The sequence below is a fragment of the Coturnix japonica genome, chromosome 2 (assembly GCF_001577835.2).
Source record: "Coturnix japonica isolate 7356 chromosome 2, Coturnix japonica 2.1, whole genome shotgun sequence".
NCBI lineage: Eukaryota > Metazoa > Chordata > Aves > Galliformes > Phasianidae > Coturnix > Coturnix japonica.
This window is the reverse complement of record NC_029517.1, coordinates 21,556,118-21,583,579: the sequence shown is the minus strand read 5'-3', so window position 1 is coordinate 21,583,579 and position 27,462 is coordinate 21,556,118. Positions and strand designations below refer to the sequence as shown.

Here is a 27,462-nt window from a genome sequence, read left to right as displayed (position 1 = left end):
TGTGTTGATGAATATGATTTAGCCGGGAAGTATTGATAATAGTTGGACTGGATGATCCAACTTGATAATTCTGTGATTCTGTGATCCTTCCCTGAAGGCATCACCCTGTGAGAAAGCAGCACTGGGGGAGCACCAAACCCCACTCACACCACAGCCCGAGCACGCCCACTCCTCCAGCACTCTACCAAGTGGAGGTGCAGCTGCTGAACGTTTTAAGAAGAAAAAAACCAACAGCAATAACAAAAAACCACCGGGCTTATAAGTAAAATTGCGATGGGAACCTTAATATATGTTGGCACCACAGCCACACCCCCAGCTGACCCCGCGCTGCACCACCCCCAAACATGGCGGCGGGCCCGGGGGTGGAGAGCGGCTCCTCCCGGCATGCCTGGAGACGGGCGGGGCGGGGCGGGGCGGGGCGGGAGGATGCTGCGGCCGCGGGGCGAGGCGGCGGCGGGAGCGGCAGCATCAGGCGGAGGATCGGGTGGCCATGCGCTGCTGTGCGGGGCCCGGGCCGCGCGGCGGGGGCGCGCTGACCACGCTGCTGCTGACAGGTCGGTCACGGCGGCGGCTCGGCGCGGAGAGCGGGCGCGGGCCCGGCTGCAGTACGAGGCGGCGGCTACGGCTCCATCGGTCTCATTCCCCCCGTGGGTCGGTGCGGTTGCGGTTCGCCCCGATGCGGTCTGCCCGCGCTGCACAGTCCGGGGAGGTTTGGCGCAGGGGCGTTGTGGGCTCGGGTGGCTCCGTGCCGGGAGCGGGGCCGCTGCCTCCCCGGGCTGGGCCGGGCGCTCGGTCCCCTCCTGCCCCGTGCACGGAGCGGCCTTTCACGTCCCGGCCCGCCTGTAGGAGCGCTTAGTGCTGCTGTGGCGGCACTGGGGCTGCAGAGCTTTCCCTTTCTCTCCCTCGTCGTGTAAATAACGTCTATCACGTCATGTTCCGGGCTCGCACCCGCAGGGTTCTGCAGAGTGAAAGGCTTCCAGCTGCTCCTGCTCACCCGCAGCCAGCAGTGCTGGCAGGGCTCTGCTGCAGCCCCAGGGCAGCAAAATGTGCTGCTCGTTTGTTTCTCCAGGTTGTTTTGAGATGTGAGGTGTATCATCTGAAAAACAACGGTCTGTTTTATATCTTCTTGAATAACGTCTGAATAAACATCCAATACCTTGGCCGTACTTGTCATAGGGTGCTGACAGCAGGTGTGTCATGAGGCAGAGGAGGTATTACAGATGCAATTAGCACGTAAGCGGTAGCTGTTCAGTGTGAGGATAAAACTCTGAATCTCTTGGGTACAAGGTACCGCAAGATGCTGCTTTCTCCTAATGTGGAAATTCGTCCTGCCTCTCCTGTCTCCCTCTACAGAGCACAGCTGTGGCATAGCAACCAGGGGAAAACTATGGCAGTCCTGAGGTGAACTCTCTGTCAGCCAAGATAATAAGTCTAAAAAGGCTCTACTGAGATGAGCTTCTGGAAGCTGAATTGTGAGCTTAATCCAGGCTCACCAGTAAAGGAAGAAGTTTTGAGGACTTCTTTAGGGTTAACTTCTCCACTTCAGACTTTAAGTTCAAACTGCAGAATAGGTTGCTCAAGAGAGATACAAAAAAGGAAATGTGAACAGTATTGTTTTTGTCAGTGATACGTATATAGCCTTTTGTCTTTAGTAGGATAGGATTTTGCACTGTGTCTTTGGACTGAATTCAGCTACCACACAGACTCTTGCAGTTCAAATGGTATAAACTGTCCCAAGTGCTAGCTTGGTTTTTATTTTTTATTCTCGTATTCCCCTGTAAGCAAAAGAAGTAACATTGTTTTCATCATAGCATAAAAATCCTTCCTCTTCGTTTCTGTTCTTAAGTAGATACTGTACTACTGCAGCACTGCTTAGGGGCAAAATATGCCCTACAGACAAAAACTGAACGTGGGAAGAGCCACAAAACCCGTGATTAGATTTGAGCTCTTTTACCAATAGAGATCAGGTTTTCCTGTTTCTCTTGTAGCACTTGACTACAGAAAAAACCTGACTTCTGTTTTCTGTGCTTGTCGAATATCTATGAATTATATACTCGGACTTTTTGAAGGAGGTACTTTGCTGCCAGAAGTCCAAGTTGTTGGTCACATTGTCTTGACTTCTTCCCTCCCGCATGGAACATTAACTCAAAATTCAGGGATTTCAAGAGATTTTAAGGGTTCAAAGAGTGATTCCAGAGTCTCACGTGTGATCCCAAGTACTGCGCTTAGATTGCAGGATCTGATTCTCAAACAGTAGCTGATGATCTTCTCCACTGCTAAGAAAAAATGGGTCTTGACATTGTTGGAAGTGACAGTTAAGGTTAAGCTTTTCTAATACAAATTAGACAGTTCTTTACTGTGTCTTTTTCTCTGACAGTAGAAGTTGATGTGAGAAAAATACAGGTGCTCTACTATGCTAGAGTTTGGCAGGCCAGTGAATTGTCCCCGTGCTCTGCTTGTAAAGGATGAATGATTAGCAAGAAGTTAGTTGAATGAAGGTGGCTGTTTTGCTGTTGCCTTGTATTTCTTGAGTGAAATATTAGTTGTCTGTGCGCATGGTGATCCTGGAATCTGTTCTGAGTTAGTAATGGATCAGATCAATTGAGTCATGTTGCTCTTTCCCTATGAACATGGTCAAAGTAAAGTAGGAGCTTATTGGTTCTCACTTCAAAAGCTGTGATTATGTAGTCACATGAAGCTGCCAGAAAGTCCTTTCCTTCCCTTCCATGGTGAGTGCTTTTCAGTACTTCCCTTCTGGGCACTAAATCACTTGTACAGTGCCACTGAATTGGGTCATCTGGCTAAGAACGAGTCCACACACAAGCAAAAATTGTTCTTTGTAGTGTGTTTACTGTGCAGGATCAGTATGGGGTCATTTGAATTGGTGTGTGTGCTGTGTGGCCAAGATTGAGCTGGGATTCCCCTCCTTCAGCAGGGCTGCTAGAAAATGATGGTTTGAAAGCCCTGTGAAGTCACAGGCAATTGGAACAAAGATTCAGGGCTGAATCCCGGCACTGTAAGGACAAATAAAGATTTCTTCCTCATACAGGGCTCTGAGTATCAGCTAGTCAAGATGATGCCTGTTAAGTCTTTGTACTGTTCTGGAGCAGATCTATAAATCAAATCTATTGTCAGGAAGTACTTGCTTGGATAAATAATTGTAGAAGGCAAGAGTCATTCCATTAGTATGCTTTTCATTACAGAAGGGCATTACTTATGGGTAGTACAGTTTAGGAGATGTCTTAGAAATCCCAAAGCCAGACTACAAGAAGTTAGGAATTTATCTTCTAGATGTAAATTATAGTATGTAAAGAAAGTCCTATTTTTGTTCATGATGTATTTATACTTGGTTAAGAGTTTTGTACAGAGCTTCAGACATTAGTCACCGTGATAAAACCTTCTCTTTAGAAAAGAGGTTGTTAACAATCAAACTGAGAAGAACAAACTTCTGAAGTAGACAAGAATATATAGTTTGCTGCCACTTTTGGACTCTTCTGGAGTAGATCTTGATGAGTTAACATAATGTCTTGGGATGAACATGCTTTCATTGCTGAATAACCAATATCCTATGACACTGCTGTTTTAGTACTGAAGAAGGAACTCAGGTCTGGTAACTGTTTAATTGTAATACCTAATAATAATACTGGTAAAAATAGGGCAACTTTCCATGTCCATCAGTTCATGACTGTAGCTACATTTGACAATTCCCTCCAGCAAAATAGTAGAGACTCTGCCTAAATGTTGTTACAATTAAAACACGAACAATCAAAATGTCTTTTTCATGTAGATTATTTTTAGTGGTTGTCTAAACCATGAAGATGGGAAGTTAGACACAACCAAGAGGTGAGTAGGAATCACATCTTGAAATGTGCAGATGTTACGGTCATGAATGGATGGAACAGGAACAGGTAGATAACCATTACCCACTGAACACAGATAATCATAGGAATGTTTATAGGGATGGAACTATTGAGAAGGGGGAAATGCAGGGTTTTGAGAGGTGAAGCTGGACTCTGCATTAGTAGTGGGAGAGACTGAGGAGAGATCCTTGCTGAGAAAGCAGTGGGGAGGACAGGGAGCAGTGCGGAATGGTGGGCAAATGTAGAGGGCAGTACAGCAGTGGGGGAGCTGAATTGGTCTGTGGTAGTCAAGCCCACTTTGGATTGTGATGTGGGCAGAACTTGCTGGGGATATCTTCTCTGGTTAACATTCTGCTGTTAAATATTCATATTTAAAACCTTCATGTAAGACCTATGCAAATACAATTAAGAAAGGAGGACCCGGTAGATCAAGACTCATGCACGGAGCTGTGGGTTGCTCCTGTGTGTGTCTTGGCAGCTGGTAACATGTAGCAAACTGAAGAGCCTGACCCCATTAACCTTGTACTCACACTGAGAAGAAGCTGATCACATTATCTCTGGAGTTTCTCTTCAATAAAAATGAGAATGAACCCCTGCACTCTGTAGCATAAGGCCTCTTTCGTTGTCCTTTAATCACATTCACAGATGTTCCCTGAGCTTTCTTCATGTTGTCACTGTGCCGCTTGAAGGCTCCGTGTAAATACCAGACACAGCATTTGAACGGTGATGGTATCTGTGTCAAACACAACAAGAAAATCTCCCTGCTCCTCCTATATGCACTTGTTTATGTAACGGCTGTTCTAAGCAGCAATCTACTGAAAGCTTCTGTTCAACCAGCTTCTGTCATTACCTGCCACATCTCCCTAGTTTCTGTCATCAGAGTTCAGGATCCTCAAATTGCATGCTCTGTAATGTAAGTATGGCATGCATTCTTTGTTCCTGGTATGCATTTGCTTTTTATGCTATTGAAGAGCACATCAGCAATCACCTTAAACCTGCCAAACAGCTCCGTGTTCTGTGTAGAGCCTTGTCATTTCCAGTACTTATTAAACTCCCCGCCTTTGCTTTTATCTGCCAATTGTAGCATTATATACATATATTCAGGTCATTTAAACATTCCAATAGCATAAGACCAGTGCCAGAACATTGTGAGACGTAACAGAAATTTGATATACCAAATGAATTATCCATCAGACCGGTTCTCTTGCTTGAGATTGCTGTTCCTTATAGTGAAAACTGTTGAATGGGCAGTATGTCCCATTTCACACCCGCCATTTAAAATCAAATAGATGGTGCTATATATATATAAAACACCACCTATATGTTCATGTACATATATATATAAACAGAATTTAGAAATACTACTGTACTGGAGTGGTTATTTCAGTACATATGGGGGTGCTGTTGCACTGTAACCTCTACTAAATGTAGGTATTTGTGGTAAATTAGCATTAACAAATGTCTCATCCATGTGCATAGATTCGGTGTCTGTGTATCCTGACTGCTTGTTGAAGGTCTGTTGACCTCCTAAATCCGATGCGATGTCAGTAAGGTAATAGCTGCCTGGTGTAGCTACACCAGCAGAAGTTTCCTCGGTTTTTTAAGCTTCTAGTATAAATGATAGTTACATATTTAGAATGCACGTTTGTCAACAAAGATGTATCTGAGACAAAGTACTGCTACTTGTTTCCGACACAGCTATTTCTATATGCACCTTAAGATGTTAGTCTGATAACAGCTTCTGGCTGCAGTTTGTATTCCTGAAGTTTGTCAAAAGAAGCACTATTTATTAGGGCCATTCTCCCCTTCCTAGCATCTCACTTGCAGTTCCCTTTATCTGCGCTTTCAGTTGGCATGTAACTATACAAACAGCTGATGCATCATTCATCACAGAGGAAGGGGAACAAAAGAACAAGAAGCTGGAGGTGAAGAAGGAGCTTCTTGAGGCAGTTCTGCTGCAGCTGAAGCAGAGCTCTACAGCTGCTTTCACTCTCCTTTATGCTTTGCTCCTCACCACATTTAAACCTCGTGCCTTCAGCTGTTCTGATTGGAACACTTCAGGCAGTTCTCTGGCTGTATGGGATGAAGATAACTACTTTCTGACTGGTTCTTTTCTCAGCATCAATTATTGGTTATGCTGCAGGGCAAGATGTTGTTGATGTCCTATGAGGACAGGCTGAGGGAGTTGGGTTTGTTCAGCCTAGAGAAGAGAAGGTTGCGGGGTGACCTCATTGCAGCCTTTCAATACCTGAAGGGAACTTACTCCCAGGAGGGGAGTAAACTCTTCGAAAGGGCTGACAATAGCAGGACTAGGGGTTTTAGTTTTAAGTTAAAAGAGGGAAGATTTAGGTTGGATGTTAGGGGGAAGTTCTTTACTAGAAGGGTGGTTAGGCCCTGGAACAGGCTGCCCAGGTTGTGGATGCCCCGTCCTTGGAGGTGTTCAAGACCAGGTTGGACAGGGCCCTGGGCAACCTGATCTAGTAAAGGTGTATGTTTGGTGGCCCTGCCAGGCAGGGGGGTTGGAACGACATGATCCTTGAGGTCCCTTCCAACCCGGGTCATTCTGTGATTCTGTGATTCATTCTGTGATTCTGTGTTCAGTCACATGTGCCGATATCTTCATTTAAACAAATCTGTGCTCTTGGTTATGTTACTTTCCCTGATTTGGTCCTAATATATTATGCTGGTGAAAGTAACTTTCAGCATGTCTTAGTCTGTAAATGAGATTTTACCAGTGCAAATATATTTATCACAGAATGTGCCTCATTTTGTTTCCTACCAGCATAATCATGTCCACAGAAGGTTCTACAGATGCTTAAGGATTTAGTGCACATTTATTGCAGTTATTTGTAGAATGAATGTAAAAATGCGATCATTGGGAATAATATTGTATACTGATAAATATTCATGTCAAACACCATCGTTTTGCTACCTAAGATTCCTAAGGTCTGACTAAATACAAAGCCAGGTTGAGAAGATCCCATCTGATATTTAATTTCTGGAAGTCTGTTGATTTGACTAATTTTTTGTTTGTTTGTTTGTTTTATTCTGAAAAGCTTTTTTGTTAAGCTCTGCTGATGGCAGTAATGGAACAGTTAACTGGAAGACTAAGCAAGCCAACAGTTATATTATCAGCAGAATAAAGGCTGTTGAGAAGAATGGTGAGTTTAGGTCATAAATTTAAACCCCGTGTTGGTTCAGTCAAATATGCTTTTAATATTACTCTTGCTTTTTCAGTCATGTCCTTGTTTTAGGAATAAGGTGCCATTTCAAGGTAAGTAATCTGGAAGATTTTGCATTTCTTCAGTCTCTGAAGCATTTGCAGACCTGTGTGTCTATGTGAGTTCTCCCCAACTTTTCCTGTTGCAGCTGGAGCTTTGCTTGAAATAATGGCTGTGTGTACACCTAATATTGCGTATTATTGCTGCTGTTTGCTTGGAAATATCTCTGTCGTTTGCTTAATACAGTAACTTCTCGGAAACAATTAAAAAGAATCCCTGTGTACACATACCTAAAAAAACTATTTTATAGTAGGTATATGTAGGTATACATAGAATGACTGTAGCTATGGTATACTAGCTGGAAAGGGCCTGTTGTTGATGTATTAACTTCCCATCCAGGTAGGCAGTCTAAATTGGCCCCTAAATCAAGGTATTTTTAGGATTTCTGCTAAAAAGGCAATGGGGGAAAGAGCTCAATTAAAGTTACAAAGGAAGTGTGTGGTTATTTATTTATTTTTCCCCTGAAAATCATCAATATCCAGACTGTAACAAACGTGGTGAATCTTCTGACATTTCTGTGGGCTAGAGACACCTGTATCCGATGTACAAGCTCTGTAGGTGGCTGTTAACAGCTTCTGGACTGGAGGCTGATAAAATCCTACCTGATTTCCTGGCTGTGCCTGTGCTCAAGATCTCCACAAGAAGAACAGCGGGGGCAGTTTCTCTACGTGGTTCAAAGAAGATGATGTACGTTTTCCAACCTTTTGTTCCCAATTTATCTACATTTTTTTCTTTATTCCTCATCTTCAGAACTTCTGGCCTTTCTGTGTAGATCTGAGGGATTGAGAAAGAAGAAAGAAGAACAATAACAATGCTGTTGTGAAAGCTAGTACTGTCTATTTTATTTATTTATTTATTTATTTTTTTCCTGTTAGAGAACTGTTGTGATCCCACATAGTGAAAAAAAAATTGATTTCTCTTCTGTAGTTTTATTGAATTCATTCAGAATCCTCAAAATTTGCCCAGCCAACACATGCTCGGCAGTTTCTGTATGAGATAAGCATCTAGAGATTGCTTTGTGTGTTCAAGCTTCATCCCTGGCTCACTTAGGATGATTACACATTCCTCTTCAGTCTCAGGCAATCTTAAGAAATTAATTGTGGGTTTTAAAAGCCTCTGGAGAAAATAGCATTTCACATGTTTCATTATTGGAAAGCTGTGATTACTGTTGTAAGCTGAAGACACATCAGGTCCCTTCTGATTCTGAACGAAGTTCACTGGGGAAAGAAAGGTGAGCTTCCCTGACAGACAGGGAGGGCAAGAACTTTGTAATTCTTAACCTCCAGAGTCGTGTCATTATGCTGTGTTTGTCACTGTAAGATGTATTTATTTTTTTCCTTCAAAGAACCATTATTTTCATGCCTATATCAGTGATCCCAGTGAGAAGCCTTAGTTGTATGCTTAACTTAGCAGGAGAGAATGTCTCATTGCTAGGGATGTGCATGTGTTTAGTGGTGGCAATAGATTTCTCACCAGCTATAAGAAATAGATTGTTCAGATTGGCAACTTCTATAACTTCTGGTTCTGTTAACTTTATTCTTTTCTAAACCTATCATTTTATAGAGAAGATATACATTGTTTTTTCTCTGTTCTTCCTGTTTGAAACTGATTATCACTGAAGAGTCCAAGAACCAGAATTGGAAAAAAAGATATATATATAGAGAGAGATTTAACATATTTTCAACCAGCCACTGTATTTTTCTCAGCTTTTCTGCTCTGTGAAGAATCTCATTAATGTCATAGGGACCCTTCCAGCTTTTCTTGAAGATATTTTCAAGGCATTTAAGGTTTTCTTGCTCTATTTATGGCTTATTCACAGAAGCAAACGCAGAAGTGCTTGGGATCATTAATTTTGCAAATCAAAACGTAATACTTAAGTCTAAATAACTAAAATTACAATAGCTGGTTTATCAACAAAAAATTTATTATGAACTAAATTTAAATTCCAAGGTCTAATTTAATTATTTTCTTTAAGATAAAATCTTACTGCCAATCCTATTCAGTACTGCCGCAAAAGGAACTTCTAAAACTGAGAAAGAACAACTTCAATAAGCAGATCATTACACAGATAAATAAGGGATCATGAGCACGGCTGATAATTTTCCAACCAGTTTTGGATAAATTAGTAGGAAAACAGCTGGTTTTTACTTCGAGCTAGGCATCTAACGCTTCCTAACAGTAAAACGATCCTGTCATCGATCTTTAGAATTCATTATTTATGTTGTCTTACTGAGGCAGTGATGTTTAATGGAAATTTTCTAGCTGCGGAATTTGATCAACAGTGTATCGAGAGGTTGAGATGATTAAATTCCAGATATCAGTTTGTATGCAACTAAGTGTAGAGCTCTACAGTACAGATGTTTTCTCTCCTCTTGGCTGTACCGAGTGGAGATCTAGAGAGAGCACTGAGGAATCCAGGACATGATTCATCTCATTTTACAAGAGAAATCAAATTAATCAACCCCTCGAAGCGTCTGTTTCTCTTCACTGACTATAAAAGGAGCCTGGCTGACTCAGTGGTGGATGTTGTTTCTGTAGGCATCTAAAATTAGGTGAGATAGATTCCACAAGGAGTACGTGGTACGAGGGGTGGAATGTCTGTGATTAATTCCTAATTAGTAGTGATTCTTTTAAGTGGATCTCAAATGAGAAGATTGGCATAATGATGAGTCTGAGGAAATTTTAGCAGGTTTAGAAAATTGAGCTTGATACGAACTTCTGGCATTTCTTGCTCATTAACCCAAGCGTTGAAATTAGCTCTTTTATCTACTAGGAGCTGTGAGTTTGTTTCGGCAACTCCAAAATCTCTTTGAGGATCACTCTTCCATAATGCGGTATTGCCACGCTGTATGGCCTCCAGATGTAACTTCTCCTAAAGTTTCTTTCAATTAGCAAGCAAGGCAGGCACTGCGTATCTCTGTGTCTGTGGCTTATCTTTATTTACCACTTGTGTAATGCTCATTTAATGTACAAAATTTATCACAGTGATTGATTCTTGCAGGTCAGTGACTTGAATAATAACATGAATACAGGATACAACCTAAAATCAGTCCTGTTAAAATACAGTGAGATATCTGTTAGATCAGTATTCTCCATCTACCCTTGAAATTGGAACTTGCCAATCAGGTGCATTTTATACATTTCATGTGTCATTTCTAGTTTATTAAAATATACCTAAGTAGGTATACTTTCATCATCTGAGTTTGTAATTGCACATAAACAGCATATTGTTCTAAAATGAGTTTCCTTCAGTTTTTTAGCTTTAAATCCTTTAAGATGTGGCTTTGGTTTTTTGTTTGCTTATTTGCAGTCGGTGTCACCTGATTGACCTATAATTACTAATGCCATTTTCCATACAAGCGTAACATCTTCAGGTATGAGCTCTCTAAACAGATGTTTGTATGTAGGATATTTGACCCTTCTGGTGCAAGAAAATCTGACTGTAAGGACTTGTATAAATCCTTAGCTGAAGCAAATTGCTTTGCTTTGCTCCTTTCTGCCCCAGAACTGAAAAATCTGCCATTTTTGTTTAGAGAGGAACGTGTGCCATTTATTGCAAAGATTCCTCTGAATTCCTCGTATTCCTTACTTGTATTGTATAACATTAAGGAAATGTGATTGTATCACTCGTTTAATGCACTTTTATTTATGTAATATTGCAAATAAACCAACTATAAAAATTACAGTGGGCTCCCTCTGTTTTATTCCTTATAATAAAAATCAATAGGTTGTGCTACTTACAAAATCCTAATTCCGCCAGTTTTGCTTATTGCAACTTTGGAAGGGATCTTGTGGGGGAAAGGGAGAATTTGCTCTGCATTCTGTTCTTAAATCCACGCAACCTTTTAAAAAACTTATTAACAGGTATCTAATACTTGTTGCTTTCCTTTTCCCAGATGCCCACGTTGCTATTGAAATGCATGCGGTATGATCTAGAGCATGTCTCATTTTTGCTTTTTTCTGTCTCTTATCTTCCCTTCTGCTTTTCAGTGTACACGATTCTGTCTAAGGTGCACTCTGATCGGAATGTATACCCTTCTGCTGGAGTTCTTTTTGTTCATGTTTTGGAGAGAGAGTACTTTAAGGGGGAATTTCCTCCTTACCCAAAGCCTGGTATGGGATGCTATGATCTTCCACATTATGTAAAAATGTTGAGAAAAGTGTTTTAAAGATTTAGATATATTTAATGTATGTTGCAGTGAAGTGTATCATGTGCAAATGATAGGTTTTGTTTTTATTGCAATACCTTCAAATGTTTTCTATTTTGTTATCAATTGTGAAACGATGCATGTACCCATGTTCTGAAAAATGAGCTTAATTTGAAAAGGCATTATAACATACACTGTATATCAGAGGTTAGGAAGTATTCATTTTCTTTGCTTTCCTATGAAATACCAATTGGTGGAAGCGTAATAATCTTATGATCAAAATGCCCTTTATCTGATCAGTAGCATGGAGGCCCTTGACGAAGGAGCATTTTCATGTAGATAGCAACTCTGAGGCAAAAGATGAAGATGAAGATGGGACTATGCAATGATTTTCTTTATTGAAAACAAAACCATTTTTTGATTCAAACCAAGTTCTATATTTAGGCAGAATTTAATGTTATTAGGCAGTTAGATTGCAGAGAGAGAGCTGTTATTTCTTGTCTATGTTGTTTTGACACACATCTAAGTTAAAGCCAAAGGACTGATCAATGACAGGGCGGAATATGAATAAACAAGCTTAGGAAAGGAGAAAGAGAGAACATCTTGTCCTACATCAACGAAAGGGAATGAATATATGCATAAGTTTTGTAATTACTGTTATTTTTTTTTAACAAAGTACAAACACAAGCTCTATTCCTATTTAAAAGAAATAAAAGGAGGAAAAGATTGGGCATTACTGGTTATGGGTTGATGGATTGACTTTCAAATCCCCACAGTCTGTGCCATTCTCCTGCAGCATTAGCGTGATTTCAGATAGCCTGAAATTTCTGACTGCCAGACAGGCTGTGATCATATCAGAAACTGGCTGTAAGACCAAAGCCTACTCTGTTTGCATGGTACCTATATTGATATCTGCCACTAAGGCTGTACTGTGCCACTGATATGACAGCGGCAAACCAGAATGTATCACCAAAGCTTTTGAGATTTTATTCCCCAAATCGTTTGTGATGCTGGAACTTCTATTACTGTGTCAATAGATCACTGTGACAGCCCAAAGGAGCTGAGAGAAAGCTCGCACTGCATCTTGGTGCTGGGTTAGTGTGGCCTTCCTACAGTTCAGATCCTCTTACCCACAGCCAGATGTGGAAGAGCTGGCCTTAAAGCTAGTCACCATTTGGCAGCTTTTTGTATGTGTCCCTCAGATGAAGGTGATACTTCTCCTTCCTTCACAGGGCTTGTTTTCTTCCCTCAGTGTCAGTCTGCTGTCACCTTCAGTTGTCACCATCTGACAATCTCTGCAGATGCCACCTCTTGGCTGAACTTGAGGGCATCAGTGTACATGTGTGCACACAGATGCACAGTGGGTCTGCACAGCTCTGTGCCACTGAGGGTCTGCAGGTCCCCAGCCGTGGCTGACTTCATCTGCAAGAGCTAAAATAAGCAGTTGAAACCAGCCATTTGGAAGAGTACCAGTAGGAACCACAAAATTTGCTCTTGCAGTTTGATTTTAGGGGGGTTTCAGAGATTGCATCAGAACTATGGGCTCCTGTAGCCCCCTGTGGATGCATTTTGCTGGCGTGTTTCTTCCTCTTTTTGAATTAATTTATTATCTTAAAAAGAATAAATAAATCTACTGTCAGTCTGTTTGTGCTGAAGGTTTTTACTTCTAGATAACAGAAGCTTTCAAGCATCGATGGTTACACGGCCACACTTTGTGCTAAGCCCTTCCAGGCACATTCTGTCTCTGGAGTCATTGTTAAAGTAAAATGAATATTAAAAAGTAACTAAGAGACCTTTTTTCATAGAATCACTAGGCTTGGAAAAGATCTCTAGGATCATCCAGTGCAACCATCCACCTACCACCAGTATTTCCCACTCAACCATGTCCCTGAATACAACATCTAAGATTTTCTTGAGCTGTTCCAGGGATGGTGACTCCATCCTTCATCTGTGCAGCCCAGTCCAGTGCCTGACCGCTCTTTTGGAGAAGCTGTTCTTCCTAATGTCCAGCCTGATTTTCCTCTGGTGTGACTTGAGGCTATTCCCTCTAGTCCTATTGCTGGTTACATGGGAGATGAGGCTGCTTTAAGGCAGCTGTAGAGAGCAATGAGTTCTCCCAGGTCTCCTCCAGACTGAACAACCCAGCTCCCTCAGCCACTCCCCCATCAGAATTGTGCTCCAGACCACTCAAGAACCCCATTGCCCTTCTCTGAATGCACTCCAGGGCCTTCATGTGTTTCTGGTAGTGAGAGACCCAAATCTGAACACGATACTTGGGATGTGGCCTCACCAGCACTGAGTACAGAGGTAGAATTTTGGGAGTTAAAGGACTGAGACCTTTGTGCTTTTGTCAGTAGGGAGGTTAGATGATTTGATCCCATGTGGAACTGAAAAATCTGACCCAGTAGCTCTGAGCTAGCCGAAAGTCTAGGAAGTACAGGAGCGTTCATCTTTGTAGCTGGTTATGTTTTTAGATATGAATGTCTTGATACTTACAAGTATTGAGCAAGAAACCAAATACTTCTGATGTATTAAAGATTAGAAATTTTTTTTTCTCTCTTTGAACGTGTTTGGAAGACATAGATGGAAGTCAGAATAAGATTTTTCTAATTGAAATATCAAAATCAATGCATATCACATTTTGTTGTAAATATTCTAATATTCCTTTTCCTATCTAGGTGAAATAAGCAATGATCCCATAACATTTAATACCAACTTAATGGGTTACCCTGACCGACCTGGATGGCTCCGCTATATACAAAGGACACCATATAGTGATGGAGTGCTGTATGGTTCACCAACTGTGGAAAATGTGGGCAAACCAACCGTCATTGAGGTATTTTCTTGTTTGTCAACAGATATTGCCTCTTAGTTTTTGAAAACAAAATGGAAACAGCTTATAAATGACTGTACTCCTTCAGATATTTGAGTTCTGAACTTTGTAGCATTCTACCCTAAATATGGGCCAGACTGGGCAATACTGTGTTCAATCAGTAAACAAGTTTTAATATATATTTTGTTAAATTAAATTCTTTTTCATTGCATAATCTCTGGTTTTTTATTCGTATTTATCAACGGATTTTATTTTAATTAGCAGTTTCATGTACCTAATTTGGTTCTTATAGTTGTGGTGATGACAGAACCCCCTACTTTAGTTTTGACAGTCAACTATCCAAATGTTTGAAAGCATCAGTTATTCACTGAGCAGGAACTGAAAGGGAAAAAGGGTTATACTTTGTCATGTATACTGTAGCAGAATGAGTGAGACACCACACAGTTCACAGTGCCAAGGAAAATCTAATTAACTGGCTTCAGCCATTTTGCTTCTTCAACTGTACTTTTGTCTTAAGCCTTTGATGAGATTTTTTTTCTCTAAATTGTGTTTGATCTACTTGTCATCCTCAAGAATGACAACTCCAAAAGTTAAGTTATATGGCAGATAATTTTACTCGTGCTTAATTCACTTTTGATTTCAGCGTGACTAATCACATCTGCAAAATTAATCATGTATGAAAGCACTTGCAGACTCCAGTTAGCTTTCTGTGGAGGAAGCCATTATTTAAAATTGTCCTTTTAAAAATGGCTAGTGCTTTTACATTCTAGAGTCTGAATCAAGACCTACACTGCATGAACGAGCACAAACCTTTATGTGAACTTCCCAACATACGGATTTCTTCATTGTGGACCTATGTTTACTTGTGGCTTTTGAATTAATTCCATACTATGAGATGAGGGCAGGTTGCATTTTTTCTGCTTCTAGTAGAAAAGCTTCCTGCTACCATCTGAGCATCTCAGAGAAGCAGTTTCATATCCTTGGCCTGAATCTTAACTTTTACCATGCCGTAACACCTGAGGTGATGTCATGGGTTGGTGAATCAGTTGGACCAGACCTCATAATTAGAAGGAACTGACATTATGCTTATTCAAAACTACTTGTGTTACAATGCTTATGAATCCATTCATGCGGTAAAATCTCACTGAGACTAGGGCTAAAACTAAATCCTATTTCTGAAGATTGCAATTGCTTGGCTTCCAATAATCTTTTATTCATATCTCTAGTTAGTTCAGATCCCTAAGAGACATCAATAAATGTAGATCTCTGTACTGCGGGTGTGGGTTGGAATGGTAAATGAAGAAACCCATCTTTGCTTATGGTTCTTTCTACATCAAAGGTAACAGGAAAGAATGTATGTGTTTAGCATAAAACTGTTATCTGGAACAAAATATATCACCTTTGGATGTATCCCATTGATAACTGTATTGTCTATGGACTGATAGGGGAAATTCTGGTGTCCTGACTTAAAGGCAGTACTGTATCAAACAAGAAAAAAAAACACATTTAGAAGATAAGCATTTTTAAGTTACTCATATTCACTGTTTCCTTTACCTAATCTTTGTATTTCCATCATCATTTTGTAATCATTTCTTTTTTTATTCTAGATCACTGCATATAACAGGCGTACTTTTGAGACAGCAAGACATAATTTGATCATTAATATAATGTCAGCAGAAGGTATGTACAGAAAGTAGCTTGTTGAGGTTTTAATTGAATGATCTAAAAGAATCTTTTGGACCCTGTTTTTTTTAAGATAACAACGTACAGTTGTCTGGACTTCAGAGCAAATGTAGGAGTACAAAAGGGATGTAAGACAGGTTTTCTTCTTTTGATTCAATTTTTTATATACATTATTTCAGTCAGGTAAAGCTGTGTCATGGTATTTTCAAGTATTTTGTGTTTTCAGCGCAGCAGGACTTCCTACAGCAATCCTGCAGTTGAAACTGTGTACTAAGATTTTCTGGTAGCAAGGTAACAGTTTTGATCCCAACGTTAGCACGAATGTGACTTTATTTAATGAAGTTTCACGAGCTGAGAATCTTTTCCTCTAGTCCCTTCTTCTATCTCACAGTAGCTTCATGAATTACTCGTGTTTTTCAGCTTCAGTAATAACTAATGGTACTAATTGTTATTGAAACAAATGTAATCATTTTAGTTTCAAAGTGGGCTACTTTAAATACAAGATTTTTGTAAAGGCTTATCAATCTTAAAGAGGTCTTGAATTAATCATTTTAATTAATCTTTAAATTATTTGTTATAAAGTCGTTGTTTAAGGCCAAACTCTTTCTTTTTCATACAACTAGATTTTCCATTACCATATCAAGCGGAATTCTTCATAAGGAATATGAATGTAGAAGAGATGTTAGCAAGTGAAGTTCTTGGAGACTTTCTTGGAGCAGTGAAAAATGTATGGCAGCCAGAACGTTTGAATGCTATAAACATTACTTCAGCACTAGACAGGGGAGGGAGAGTTCCGCTTCCTATTAATGACATGAAGGAGGGGTAAGCACACGTGTCAGTCGGGTAGATTTGCTTTACTCTTCTTTTCTTACTAAAAGGCTTAGTACTTTATTCAGGTTCTCTAGAAACTTTGAAATTGCTGTTTTATGTTTTGGAAATCCAGGTTGGGGTTAGATATGGAAAGTTTACTTATGTTCCAAGCCCCCATTATACCATGGATTTATCATGCTATTTGCAAGTAACAGTTCCTGTCCATTGATTTTCACAGTCCAATAAATACTAATAAAGTCCACTAGTTACAAAATAGTAGTAAACATTCTGATTTTGAAATTCTAATCTTAATATTGAGAAACTATTTAGTATGGCTTTTGAGTATTTAATAGTTCCCAATTTACAAAATAAAAGTTTTTGAAACAGAATGGTATGGAGTATAGGATACAAAGTCACTCCAGTTTCTGACAGGATAAAGGGAAGTGGCTTTAAACTGAAAGAGCGTGGATTTAAGTTAGATGTTAGGAAGAAATTTTTTACTTACAACTGGTGTGGCACTGGAATGGTTTGCCCAGAGAGTTTTTGGATACCTCATCTCTGGAAGCAGTCAAGGTCAGGTTGGGTGGGACCCCGGGCAGCCTGTTCTAGTGAGGACAACCCTACTTGTGGCAGGGGATTGGAATAGGATGGTCTTTAAGGTCCCCTCCAAGCTAAGCCATTCCACGAGCATTTAGTGTTTAACAGTGTCATGTGTAGCTATAGTCTTTCTTACTGAAATCCATGATCCCTTATTATGTGCTTCAGGAACACTGGACAGATGAAAGGTATAAGCTTGAGGTGTATGAGGAGTTAAGATACTTGATTGTAAACTGCAGGAAAGCATTATTTCCAGGTGCAATTCATAACCATGCATTCTATTCTGAAATACGATAGTTTATTTATAAAATAATGAGGATCCAGTCTTTCCAAAATACTGGTTGTGGCAGTGCATTTCCCTGGCAAAATTAAAGGTTTCATTTGATATATACTGTTATTTATTAAAAGATATTTTCAATGAAGTAATATATAAGAAAGGATCTGTCACTCATCTCTTCCTGCAGCGTGTACGTTATGGTTGGTGCAGATGTTCCATTCTCGTCATGCTTACGGGAAGTGGAAAACCCACAGAATCAACTGAGATGCAGTCAAGAAATGGAGCCTTCAATAACTTGCGACAAAAAGTTTCGTACTCAATTCCATATTGATTGGTGTAAAATCTCTCTGGTGAGTTGTTTTTTTAGTGCATAAAAATGATATTCGTTGAAGTACAATATTTCATTCTAGACATCATCTAGGTAAGAATTTTGCCAGCTTGGCCAGACCACTGTGTTGAATTCCACTTAATTGTGACTGATTGATGTTCTTCATTTAGTGGCAACTCTTAATGTTGTGAAAAGATTCTGCTGTGTGGGCAGAACACTTAGAATTCAGCCACAATGAAACAACCATTTTTGTTTTTGCTAATAGCAATTTATGACCTAAGAACTGTAGACTTACAGAGCTAACAGTAATGCAGATTATTTAGACAGTTCATAAATCGTGTGCCCATACAGCCAGTTACACCTGCTTTCCTACAAGGTATATAAAGATGCATTGCTGCATTTTTGGTTTTTCCAAATATTGAGTCTGCAGCACCGAGTAGTTAAATAATATTTCTGTGCTGTCAAAATAACTTTCCGATTTGCCTAAGCGTATTTCATGTTAAAAAGATTTGAATTAGAGAATAGTCTTGGCTGATGAGATCAAAACAAACAGGAACTCTCTTCCTGAGGTCAGATGAGCACAAGAAGAACAATGACAGAAAACAGGTCTGTTTTCCATTCAAGGATTATAATCCACAAAGAGGTTTTTATTGTTATTTTTTCCTTATTTTTGGTAAGGAAAACCAAGAACTGGTCAGTATCCAAAGATGACTTTGCAGATAGTTTTGAACAAAGATGGTGAAGGTGCATAAAATAAAATGGGGAGCAACATTCAGATGTTACTCAAGAGGAAACTGAAAAGGAGATGTGGAAGGATTGTGTACAATATAAACAAAAACTGTTGAGGATGAGAAATGTTATCCACTCACAAAGTCCATTAGATAGCCTCCAACACTTCCCTTCTGTATACTGTGAATTAGGAAAGCTGTTTGAAAGCTGGAAAATGATGCTTGTTTTCAAAAGAATATTCAGATTACTTACTGCTTATTGGCTTTCTGTTGAGAAATTGCAAAAGGTTTGTGTACGCAGAAATACTTTGGCAACACCTGAAAAACAGAAGGCAATCAGCCTTTAACAGGAGCAAACTATGTCAAGTTTTTTATTTCCTTTTACAAGACAGAAGTAGAACACAGGTGCAGCAGCAGATGTAATTTCTTTTTGACAATGTTTTTTGGCACCATCCTATAAGTAAGCTGGCCTAGATGAAACTGTTATGGACTTAGTGGAGAACTGGTTGGATAGCCATAATTACAGCAGAAGTACTAATAATTCCCTGCCATTCTCCATTAATATGATGGGTGATGGAATGTGCTTATTAAATTAGGCTAGCAGGCCTTACAAAATTGAAAGAAACTGCATGTACATGGAAGGACAGGGTAGAATTCAGGAAGACAGTGAGGCAGCAGAGCAATAGCCTCAGAAACAATTATGAAGTTCTTTTCAAAGGGAGGAGCAGAGGAATAGTACAGTAATGCACAAAGAATCACTTCTGCAAGTGCAGAATGAAGAGCGAGTGGTTAGGTCTACTTCTCCAGGAAAAAGGTGTGACAGCAGCGATGGCTTATAAACCAATCATGAAGTAACACTGTCCTGCTGTCTTGAGAAAAGCAGAGGTCACCTTGGGTGTGTAAAAGGAACAGACTCCCTATGAGAAGCATAATTTTCTACAGCACATAATTGCATGACCTGCTTAAACTTGGCACTTGGCACTTGTTTTGGCAGTGTGCCCTAATAACTGAATTTAGACAGTCATAGGGGTGTTTACTGCTGCCAATAGCATTGTTTCTGCAGTCTACAACATGGTGCCTCAAAGAGGAAATAGAGCCAAGCCTTCCTCAGATCATAGTCTGCTTTTCCTGAGGCAAGACAAGGGGCAAACAATCCTCTGAGATCTGTGGACTGGGAAAGCTGAGCTCCATTTCCCATAACCATAACCTTGACCAGTGAGTAAAAATAAAACCACTGCATCCTCTTCCTCCCACTGTATGAACTCACTTGGGCAATTAACGCCTACATCAAAGAGTTAGTGGTTCCCATATTCTGAAAAGATGGACAATACTTCCTTCCTCGTAATGCTGCTGTCTGATAGTTTGTTCTCATCCCCTGTGTGGACATCTGCCTCTCACATCAGTAAGCACATAAATGGTTTTACTGCAGCTGCCTAGGTCTGGAGGTTCCCCTAAGCAGCCAGGTGGAATTGATGTACCTAGTGTAAAATATTCTGCAGAACGTTAATGAGTGGAGAGTCTTATACTTTATAAATACATTCTTTCTAGCATTACCTGGAAATCTTTTCATCTCCCATGCAAGTTTTAATGCGCCCTTTTGTGAATTAAATTGCCGATTATAAAGGCGTGCCCGTCAATTGCAAGATTTCTCACAAACAGGTAGAAGGACAAGCGAGAAGGCAAATACAGGTTATTTTCCATTGGGTAGATGAAGATGATAAGAGTAAAAAAATGGAGAGATTATGGGAAAGGCCATCAATTCAATGCAATATGAAATTTGGCAACCAAAAAGCTTGTATTTTTAGGAACTGTAGATACAGGTGTTAAAGCACATGGCAAGGAATGTAGCCTTCTGGAAGTTATTTGGATCAGGAGGTAGGAAAACCTGGGAAGTCTGGGTTTGTTAAACAAAGTGCTCATTTTGGGAGCACCCCACGCCTCCTGCTGCAGGTGGGTGGCATAGAGCTGCTCAGCCCTCAGCAGTTCAGCTACTGCCTCTTGCAGTTCTGGGTGCTACATGCCCAGAAACGGGCTGGAGTGGGCTGCCCAGGGCAGTGGTGCAGCCATTGTCCCAGGAGGATTTCAGGTAACATTTAGATGTACTGAGGGACGTGGTTTAGCGGGAGCTATTGGTGACAGGTGGACACTTGGTCTGGATGATCCTGAAGATCTTTACCAACCTTGGTGATCCTATGTGAAGCTCAATAGGACGCTGAGAGGTACTCTTTATCTCTGCCACCTTCGTACAACAGAGGGCAGTATTGCTATTTAGGAAGATCAGCAAGAAATTAATGTATTCATCACCCAGAAATCAGTGTTGCTGTAAAGAAAATAATACTGTAATAAAGTAATATTTTGAAATCATCATCTCTGTCAGAAACTTTTGACAAAACGAAAGGATTTACTATGTAAAAAAGGACCAAGTTGTATAGAATTGGACAAATATTATTGTGCAACATAGGATCTATTCTATGTGCTAGTTGATTGAGTGCTTCTTGGTTTTACACTCTTTTGATTTGTGATATAATTGTCTTTCTGTTGTTTTTTTCTTTTCTGTGGTGCTCAGGTTGACAATACAAAGCAAGTTTCCACCTTTCAGGAGGTGATTCGCGGAGAGGGGATATTGCCTGATGGCGGGGAGTACAGGCCGCCTTCTGACACACTGAAAAGCAGAGACTATTACTCGGATTTCCTCATTACACTGGCGGTGCCCTCGGCAGTAGCACTGGTGCTTTTTCTCATACTTGCCTATATCATGTGCTGCCGACGGGAAGGAGTGTGAGTACCTTAACGCATTAATAAGAAGCTTCAGGTTTTTCTGTGGTTAAAATGCATAGAAGACTGTTTATTAGAAGGAGTCCATTCAGTTCATTAAAAATGAAGAAATTAGAACAGGCCAGAAGACATCTGTACTGAAATACTGAGCTATCCAACCACATACAGTGATTTCCTAGGCAATGTGAATAGGGACTCTAAATGTTCGAGCTGAAAGGGTTAAAAATCTCCACATAAACATGAAATTTATCTCCCCCAAACAAATAAAATGCTAATAAAGAATCACTGACTCAGGAAAATATTAAGTAATTTCTAAACTGCTAATTTTCTAAAAGCGGGTTGAGGATGTGCACTGAATTTAGATGTCTAAGAGCAAAGCCTAAACGGAAAGCAGCAAGTAGCGTAACTCCTGCCATTTCTTACACAAACTACAGTTTCATTTTGTCACGGAATTTATTTTAGCCAGAAGCTTGTTCTTTAACTTGCATTTCCATTTCTCCGTGTGTGTGTGTCTGTACGTGTCTGTCATCAGAGCATCCCTACACCTGCGTTCACCGAGGCCTCATCCTAAACCCAGCTGCAAATGCTGCCAAGTTGCGTTTAGCAGTAACGTTGTCAGCATTTCTGGATCACAAACTTATTTCCATCATCAGATAGACTTAATGTTCCAACTATCAATGCTATTATTTAATTCATAAATTTTGTTTTGTTTTTAGGGAAAAGAGAAACATGCAAACACCAGAGTAAGTGTCTTCTTTCCTGTTATTTTTCTTTTATCATTTAATTTTCATTCTCAGTAGCTCGTCACACTTCATACATGTGTGTCATAATCTTCTGTCATTCTCTCTAACCCATGGTTTAATTCATAAATGTGAAAGCTGCTTTTAAATCAGAGCATTGGCGAGGATAGAAGAATCAGAATAAAAAGGGTTTGAAATTAACAACTATGAATTCAAAATAAATTAGTTCTCTTAAAATAAATATCCTAAAATACAGTTTGTTCATAGAATCACAGAATGGCTTAGGTTGGAGGGGGCCTTAAAGATATTCTCCTGATTATCGGACCTCCAGTCTGTATCTTGAAAGTGGGGGACAGGAGAAGGAATACCCAGGAAAGTGTCCAGTTGCTACAGCATGGAGTGTTTTAAAATTAATTCTCTGTGAGTTTTTTACACCTCCCATGAGAATCAGGAATTACCTAAACTTATTTTAAATGCAGCCAATAATTGAACAGCATCAGTATATTGCGCAGTAGTGGATCCTATACAAAATACTCATCCAGACAGCACAATCTAGTGGCATAATTACCGCCTTCAAAATCATATATATCCAACATTTATTCAGTTACCTGCATAGAGGTTTCTTGTAGTTGGTGCACTATTGAGTCTGTAGCATGCATCAGTCTTCAACTTCTATTAAGAAGTAATGGTTGTGAAAATCTATCCATTTAGAGCAATTCAAACATGTATTCACTATTATATCTCCTTTTCACGTAGCATCCAGTTGGTCCACCATAGTGCGATACAGAAATCAACCAAAGAGCTCCGTGACATGTCTAAAAACAGAGAGATAGCATGGCCTCTCTCAACGCTGCCGGTGTTCCACCCAGTTACTGGTGAGATCGTGCCACCCCTTCACCCAGACAGCTATGACAATACTAGCATGCCGCTGATGCAAACACAACAGTAAGTGTTTCCCTTTCTTGAAAAATACTTATTCTGTGACATAATTTAGCTCTTGCAGTGCTCGCCATCTGAAATTGTATGGGGATGAGTGGCTCTGTAGCTCAGGATTGCTCTGATGTTTGTAATTGAAGCAGAAATGAAGGCCTTCTGTGGTGGGTGTGGTGGATGAGTGGGTTTTCAGGCTGCACACTTGACAAGAAGCTCCATGGAGAGCAGTCAAATTCCTTCATAGTTTGGAGAAAACCTACTTTTGACAGAGGAATCAGTTAAGACTGTTCCACTGTAGAAACTCTGCTTCTTAGAAGCTCTGGTATGAAAAATGACAGCAGCCCCATAAGATCCAATCTTTGTAAGTATTTAGTCATGCACCTGTCACTCAAAACTGCATTTCCAGATGGTATCTCCCTTCTTTACTTGATACACTTAGACCATGACATGGTAAAACTTTGTGTATATCTGCCTGTACTCAATTGATTAATTGCAAAGAAAGTCAACCCTGTGGATAAGTGTTTTTATAAGAAACGTGCTGGAGCCAAAGGCTTTATGCCGTTGTGTGCACAGTTCCTACCCACTTCATCTGCATTCCAGCCCCTCATTCCTTTCTGCAAAAGTGACCTTAATATGTGGTCCCAGACACTTAAGCAGGGCACAGAATCTAACTTCACCTCAATAAGAGAACTGCTCTGCTGTGCAGTGAAGGTTTGTTCGCTCTGCAGTCAATAATTAATTGGCAAAGACTGTCACCTCTCCCATATTCATCACTACTGGAAACTGAACTCTGCGTAACAGCAGAAACCTCTGGTGGTTACATTTGGCCTTTCACCAAGTTTGAGCCTATGAGCCCAGTAGCTACGTAAAATCACAGGAACTATCCCTTGAAACTCACTCACTCTTCCTTGTATGGACTCAGGTGACTTCTTCACAGCTGTATTTGTGAAGCAAAAACTCGATTGCTGCTTCATAAGCAAAAAAACCCACAACTTCTAAACTGACCTATTGAAGTTCCATGCACAGCGTACTTCAGACTCGGTGCGGAAGCATTAAGGATATTCCATTGTGTTTTGTAGGAACCTGCCACATCAGACTCAGATTCCACAGCAGCAGAGTGCAGGTCAGTGCTAAAAAAAAAAGTACTGTGACTTTTAAATGATCAGAGGGCAATGGAAACACCTACAGTCAGTGGAAAACCTTTTCAAATAGAATTAAGTGTTATAGCTTTGCCATTGCAGACATTTCTGGATCCCTTGGTGAAAATTTTGAGATGGCCTTGTTTGAGCAAGTAGAAGTGCTGTATTGGGACTCAATGTGAGACACTGGAATTTGGTACAGCTGAGTTAGATACCTCCTCATATAAATAATATTCTATTGCAACAGCAAACTACAGCCAGATTCCTAAACGTTTTTCAGATTCCCTCAAACTCAATACAAAATCGAAACTTCTCATTGCTACTAATACTAGTTAAGCACTGAAGAAGAAGCTACTTATTGCTGTTGCTAAGCACGAACAGTTGATAGTAGTGAATCTGCTGAGAGACGCTATCTATCTGTGCTGCTGGACTCCAGTGTCTTAGTCCTCACTCTTTCATTTTCTCAGCTCACAGTGTGTACTGGCTGAGGCCGTGAGTGCTCCTTGTTGGAGTGCTGACTGAGGCTGACTGCTCACTTTAGCTAATGTGTCAGTGCTGAGAAGGATTGTAGAATCATAGAAAGGCCTGGGTTGAAAAGGACCACAATGATCATCCAGTTCCAACCCCCTGCTATGAGCAGGGTCACCAACCACCAGACCAGGCTGCCCAGAGCCACATCCAGCCTGGCCTTGAATGCCTCCAGGGATGGGGCATCCACAGCCTCCTTGGGCAACCTGTTCCAGTGCATCACCACCCTCTGGGTGAAAAACGTCCTCCTAATATCAACCTAAATCTCCCCTGTCTCAGTTTAAGACCATTTCCCATTGTCTTATCCCTGTCAACTCACATAATCAGTCTTTTCCCCTCCTGTTTATACACTCCCTTCAGGTACTGGAAGGATGCAGTCTTCCACATGGGAAAGGCCATAAGGATGATATAAGGAAAATGTAGAGCCCAGAGTAGAGTTTTTCAGTATTCAAAGAGGTAATTAGGCAAAACTGTAAATACATATATAGAGAATATAATGCGTGAACTACAGCTCTGAGAGGAAGATTTGTGTTAAGTGAGGGGCTACATAAGCTACTCTTTGTTTTCATTCAAATCCTTCTTCTTCATTACTGCTTTCGGGGATTGAAGGAGAATTTCGTATGACAACATTTCAAAGATTTGAGGCAAGTATATAAGAGATGCTTCTGCACTTGTGGTTTTTGTTGGGTTTTGTTGTTTTTAATCTGAAAGTTAAAAACCTCTACAGAAACAAAGAAAGGAAACCACAAACCAAACCAAACAAGCTCAGCCTTAATGCCGTGCTATTGGCTTTGCCATTCTGTGTGCTTTATTAGTCATATACTGGAAATGATGGATGATCCTGAAAGTAGCCACCTGTATCCTCCAGCACTGGTTTAGGCTGAAAGTTAGCGTAGTTCTGAATGCTCACTACTGCAGGCACTTAGAGGGCAGGGAAAAAGCCATCACAAATCTCAGCTGCTCCATTATGACAGCTTTGCTATAAGAATGTCAGTCTGTCTTGCAGTAAAAAGAGGCAAAATCTCATGGTGGCACTATATGTTGCTGGCAGAAAGAAATCTGACAGAAGGTCTGAACTGTAAGTTAACGTGGGTCATTCACTGGCAAACTGCATTGAGGAACTGCCATAGAAAGTGCTAAAAGTCCTCCCGTGTACTCCCAGTTAAACCACCTGTTCCCAGGATGAATAAACAGCACCTCCATGCTGTGCTACCGGTTGATTCTGTATCATTAAAGCATCGTCTGCCATTGATAGACTCTATGAATTCTTGTCTGTTTACAGGTAAATGGTATTCCTGAGGAACGGAAACTAACAGAAGCAATGAATTTGTGATCAGAGAAAGCAGTAGTTGTCCTGTTCCCTTATTTGTTCTGATTGATGCATGAGTTTTCCTGGTGTCTATTGTGCATGCCCACAGTATTAAGCCGATTCCAGTGCCAGAGAGTACAATCACTTCCACGTAATAATGTACTGTATCTTTTTGTACTTTGGACATTTTGGACTATTTGTAAACACTGATAACTTTTTATATTTGTTACATTAAGAAAATAATCTTTCAAATATATGTATTAATAAATATCCAAGGGTTTTTTTCTGTCTCATGATCTCTCCTGAAAGTTCTAACAGGGAAATCAGAACTTGAAAACAAGCACAAGGTTCAGAGGATTTTAGACTCTGTGCTGTGGGATGTTGCCTTTGCCTTATGTCTGCACACCAAAAGGCTGTTCAAGCATGAGAACTGGTGCAATATGAGGCTTGGAAATAAATAGCACCCAGATTTATTGGGTGATCATTTCATAGAGATGGTCGGAATGCAGTAAGTTATTTCAGAGGGGAAAACAAATGAGAAAACAGCAAAATGACCCCAAGTCTTAACTAACTACTCATGCTGAGAGTTGGATTTGCTGCCTCACAGACATTTTAACATGTGATGGCTTCTGAGCAATAACATTTAAAATCTGTCCATTCATTCACCAGATTATTTCAGAGGAAACTCTTACAAACCACGGCGGGCCAAAATTAGTATCTCCCAAGAGAGGAGGGTGCGTTTTATTTGGCATGTGCGTGCTTACCTTTAAGCCTTTAAAAATAATTCCTTAATTCCTTGACTGGAATAGGCTCCCCAGGGAGGTGGTTGAATCGCCATCCCTGTTTGTGTTTAAGAGCCATTTGGATGTGGTACTTAGGGCTATGATTTAGTTTTTAGGGTTTTTAGAGTTAGGGTACTGGTTAGGCTGTGGTTGGACTTGATGATCTTCAAGGTCTTTTCCAACCTGGGTAATTGTATGATTCTTAAAAGGTTTTGGTGGTGTTCCCAATGCGATCCATCTTTTACATCTCTTTTGTCTGGAGCAAAAATAACAGTGAGACAATTGGCCGTCCCATCCCATAGGCCGGGGATTCTATTGCAGCTGTTTTATCAGGAGCAGGCTGTGTGCAGCGTTTCCTGGGAGGTCGGTACTTCCGAGCTGCATTTGTCTATGCAATGGAATGCTTAGCAGTAGGCACTTGGTAACAGCAGGGATTTTCAGCAGTAATTCTCTTTCAGAGGCTGTATGCTCATAGGAACATGGCATTTTAAGCAAAAAGCTGTATCTGCTTTAAAATCGCTGTATTTTGGCTGTATTTCTGTAGTGAGGTTTTTCAGGTCTCTCCCAGGAGAAACTGTGACTACTTTAAAGACTCAAGACCGACCCTAAGAAGAGACTTTAAAATCATTACCCTGATTGTAGAAAGACTGCAGTCTCTGGCTTTTTCTCCCCTTCTCATGACACTGAAAAAAGTAATGAGTTTGTTTGAGA

General features: G+C 40.4%; 1 protein-coding gene across 8 annotated transcripts; it reads left to right on the top strand.

Annotated features, from left to right (window-relative positions):
* Nucleotides 1–409: 409 nt before the first annotated feature.
* Nucleotides 410–26,258, top strand: SGCE (sarcoglycan epsilon). Of its 8 annotated transcripts, XM_015853545.2 has the most exons (13): nt 436–554; nt 6,917–7,021; nt 11,132–11,254; nt 13,968–14,125; nt 15,730–15,802; nt 16,429–16,627; nt 17,677–17,839; nt 21,112–21,323; nt 22,037–22,063; nt 22,817–23,005; nt 24,073–24,116; nt 25,270–25,304; nt 25,943–26,258. In XM_015853545.2, the coding sequence occupies exons 1-13, from the start codon at nt 491–493 to the stop codon at nt 25,991–25,993; spliced, it is 1,443 nt and encodes a 480-aa protein (XP_015709031.1). In that variant the 5' UTR covers nt 436–490; the 3' UTR covers nt 25,994–26,258. The 8 variants fall into 8 exon arrangements, with proteins under 8 accessions (XP_015709038.1, XP_015709031.1, XP_015709034.1 ...); XM_015853548.2 differs by lacking the exon at nt 6,917–7,021; XM_015853550.2 differs by lacking the exon at nt 11,132–11,254.
* The last annotated feature ends 1,204 nt before the right edge of the window (nt 26,259–27,462 follow it).

Bases quoted from the DNA above. Each gene is read 5' to 3' on its own strand.
- SGCE (XM_015853545.2), top strand. From the start codon at position 491: ATGCGCTGCTGTGCGGGGCCCGGGCCGCGCGGCGGGGGCGCGCTGACC. The intron at 23,006-24,072 runs GTAAGTGTTTCC...TGTGTTTTGTAG, and splicing joins CCGCTGATGCAAACACAACA to GAACCTGCCACATCAGACTC. The intron at 25,305-25,942 runs GCAAGTATATAA...GTCTGTTTACAG, and splicing joins CAACATTTCAAAGATTTGAG to GTAAATGGTATTCCTGAGGA.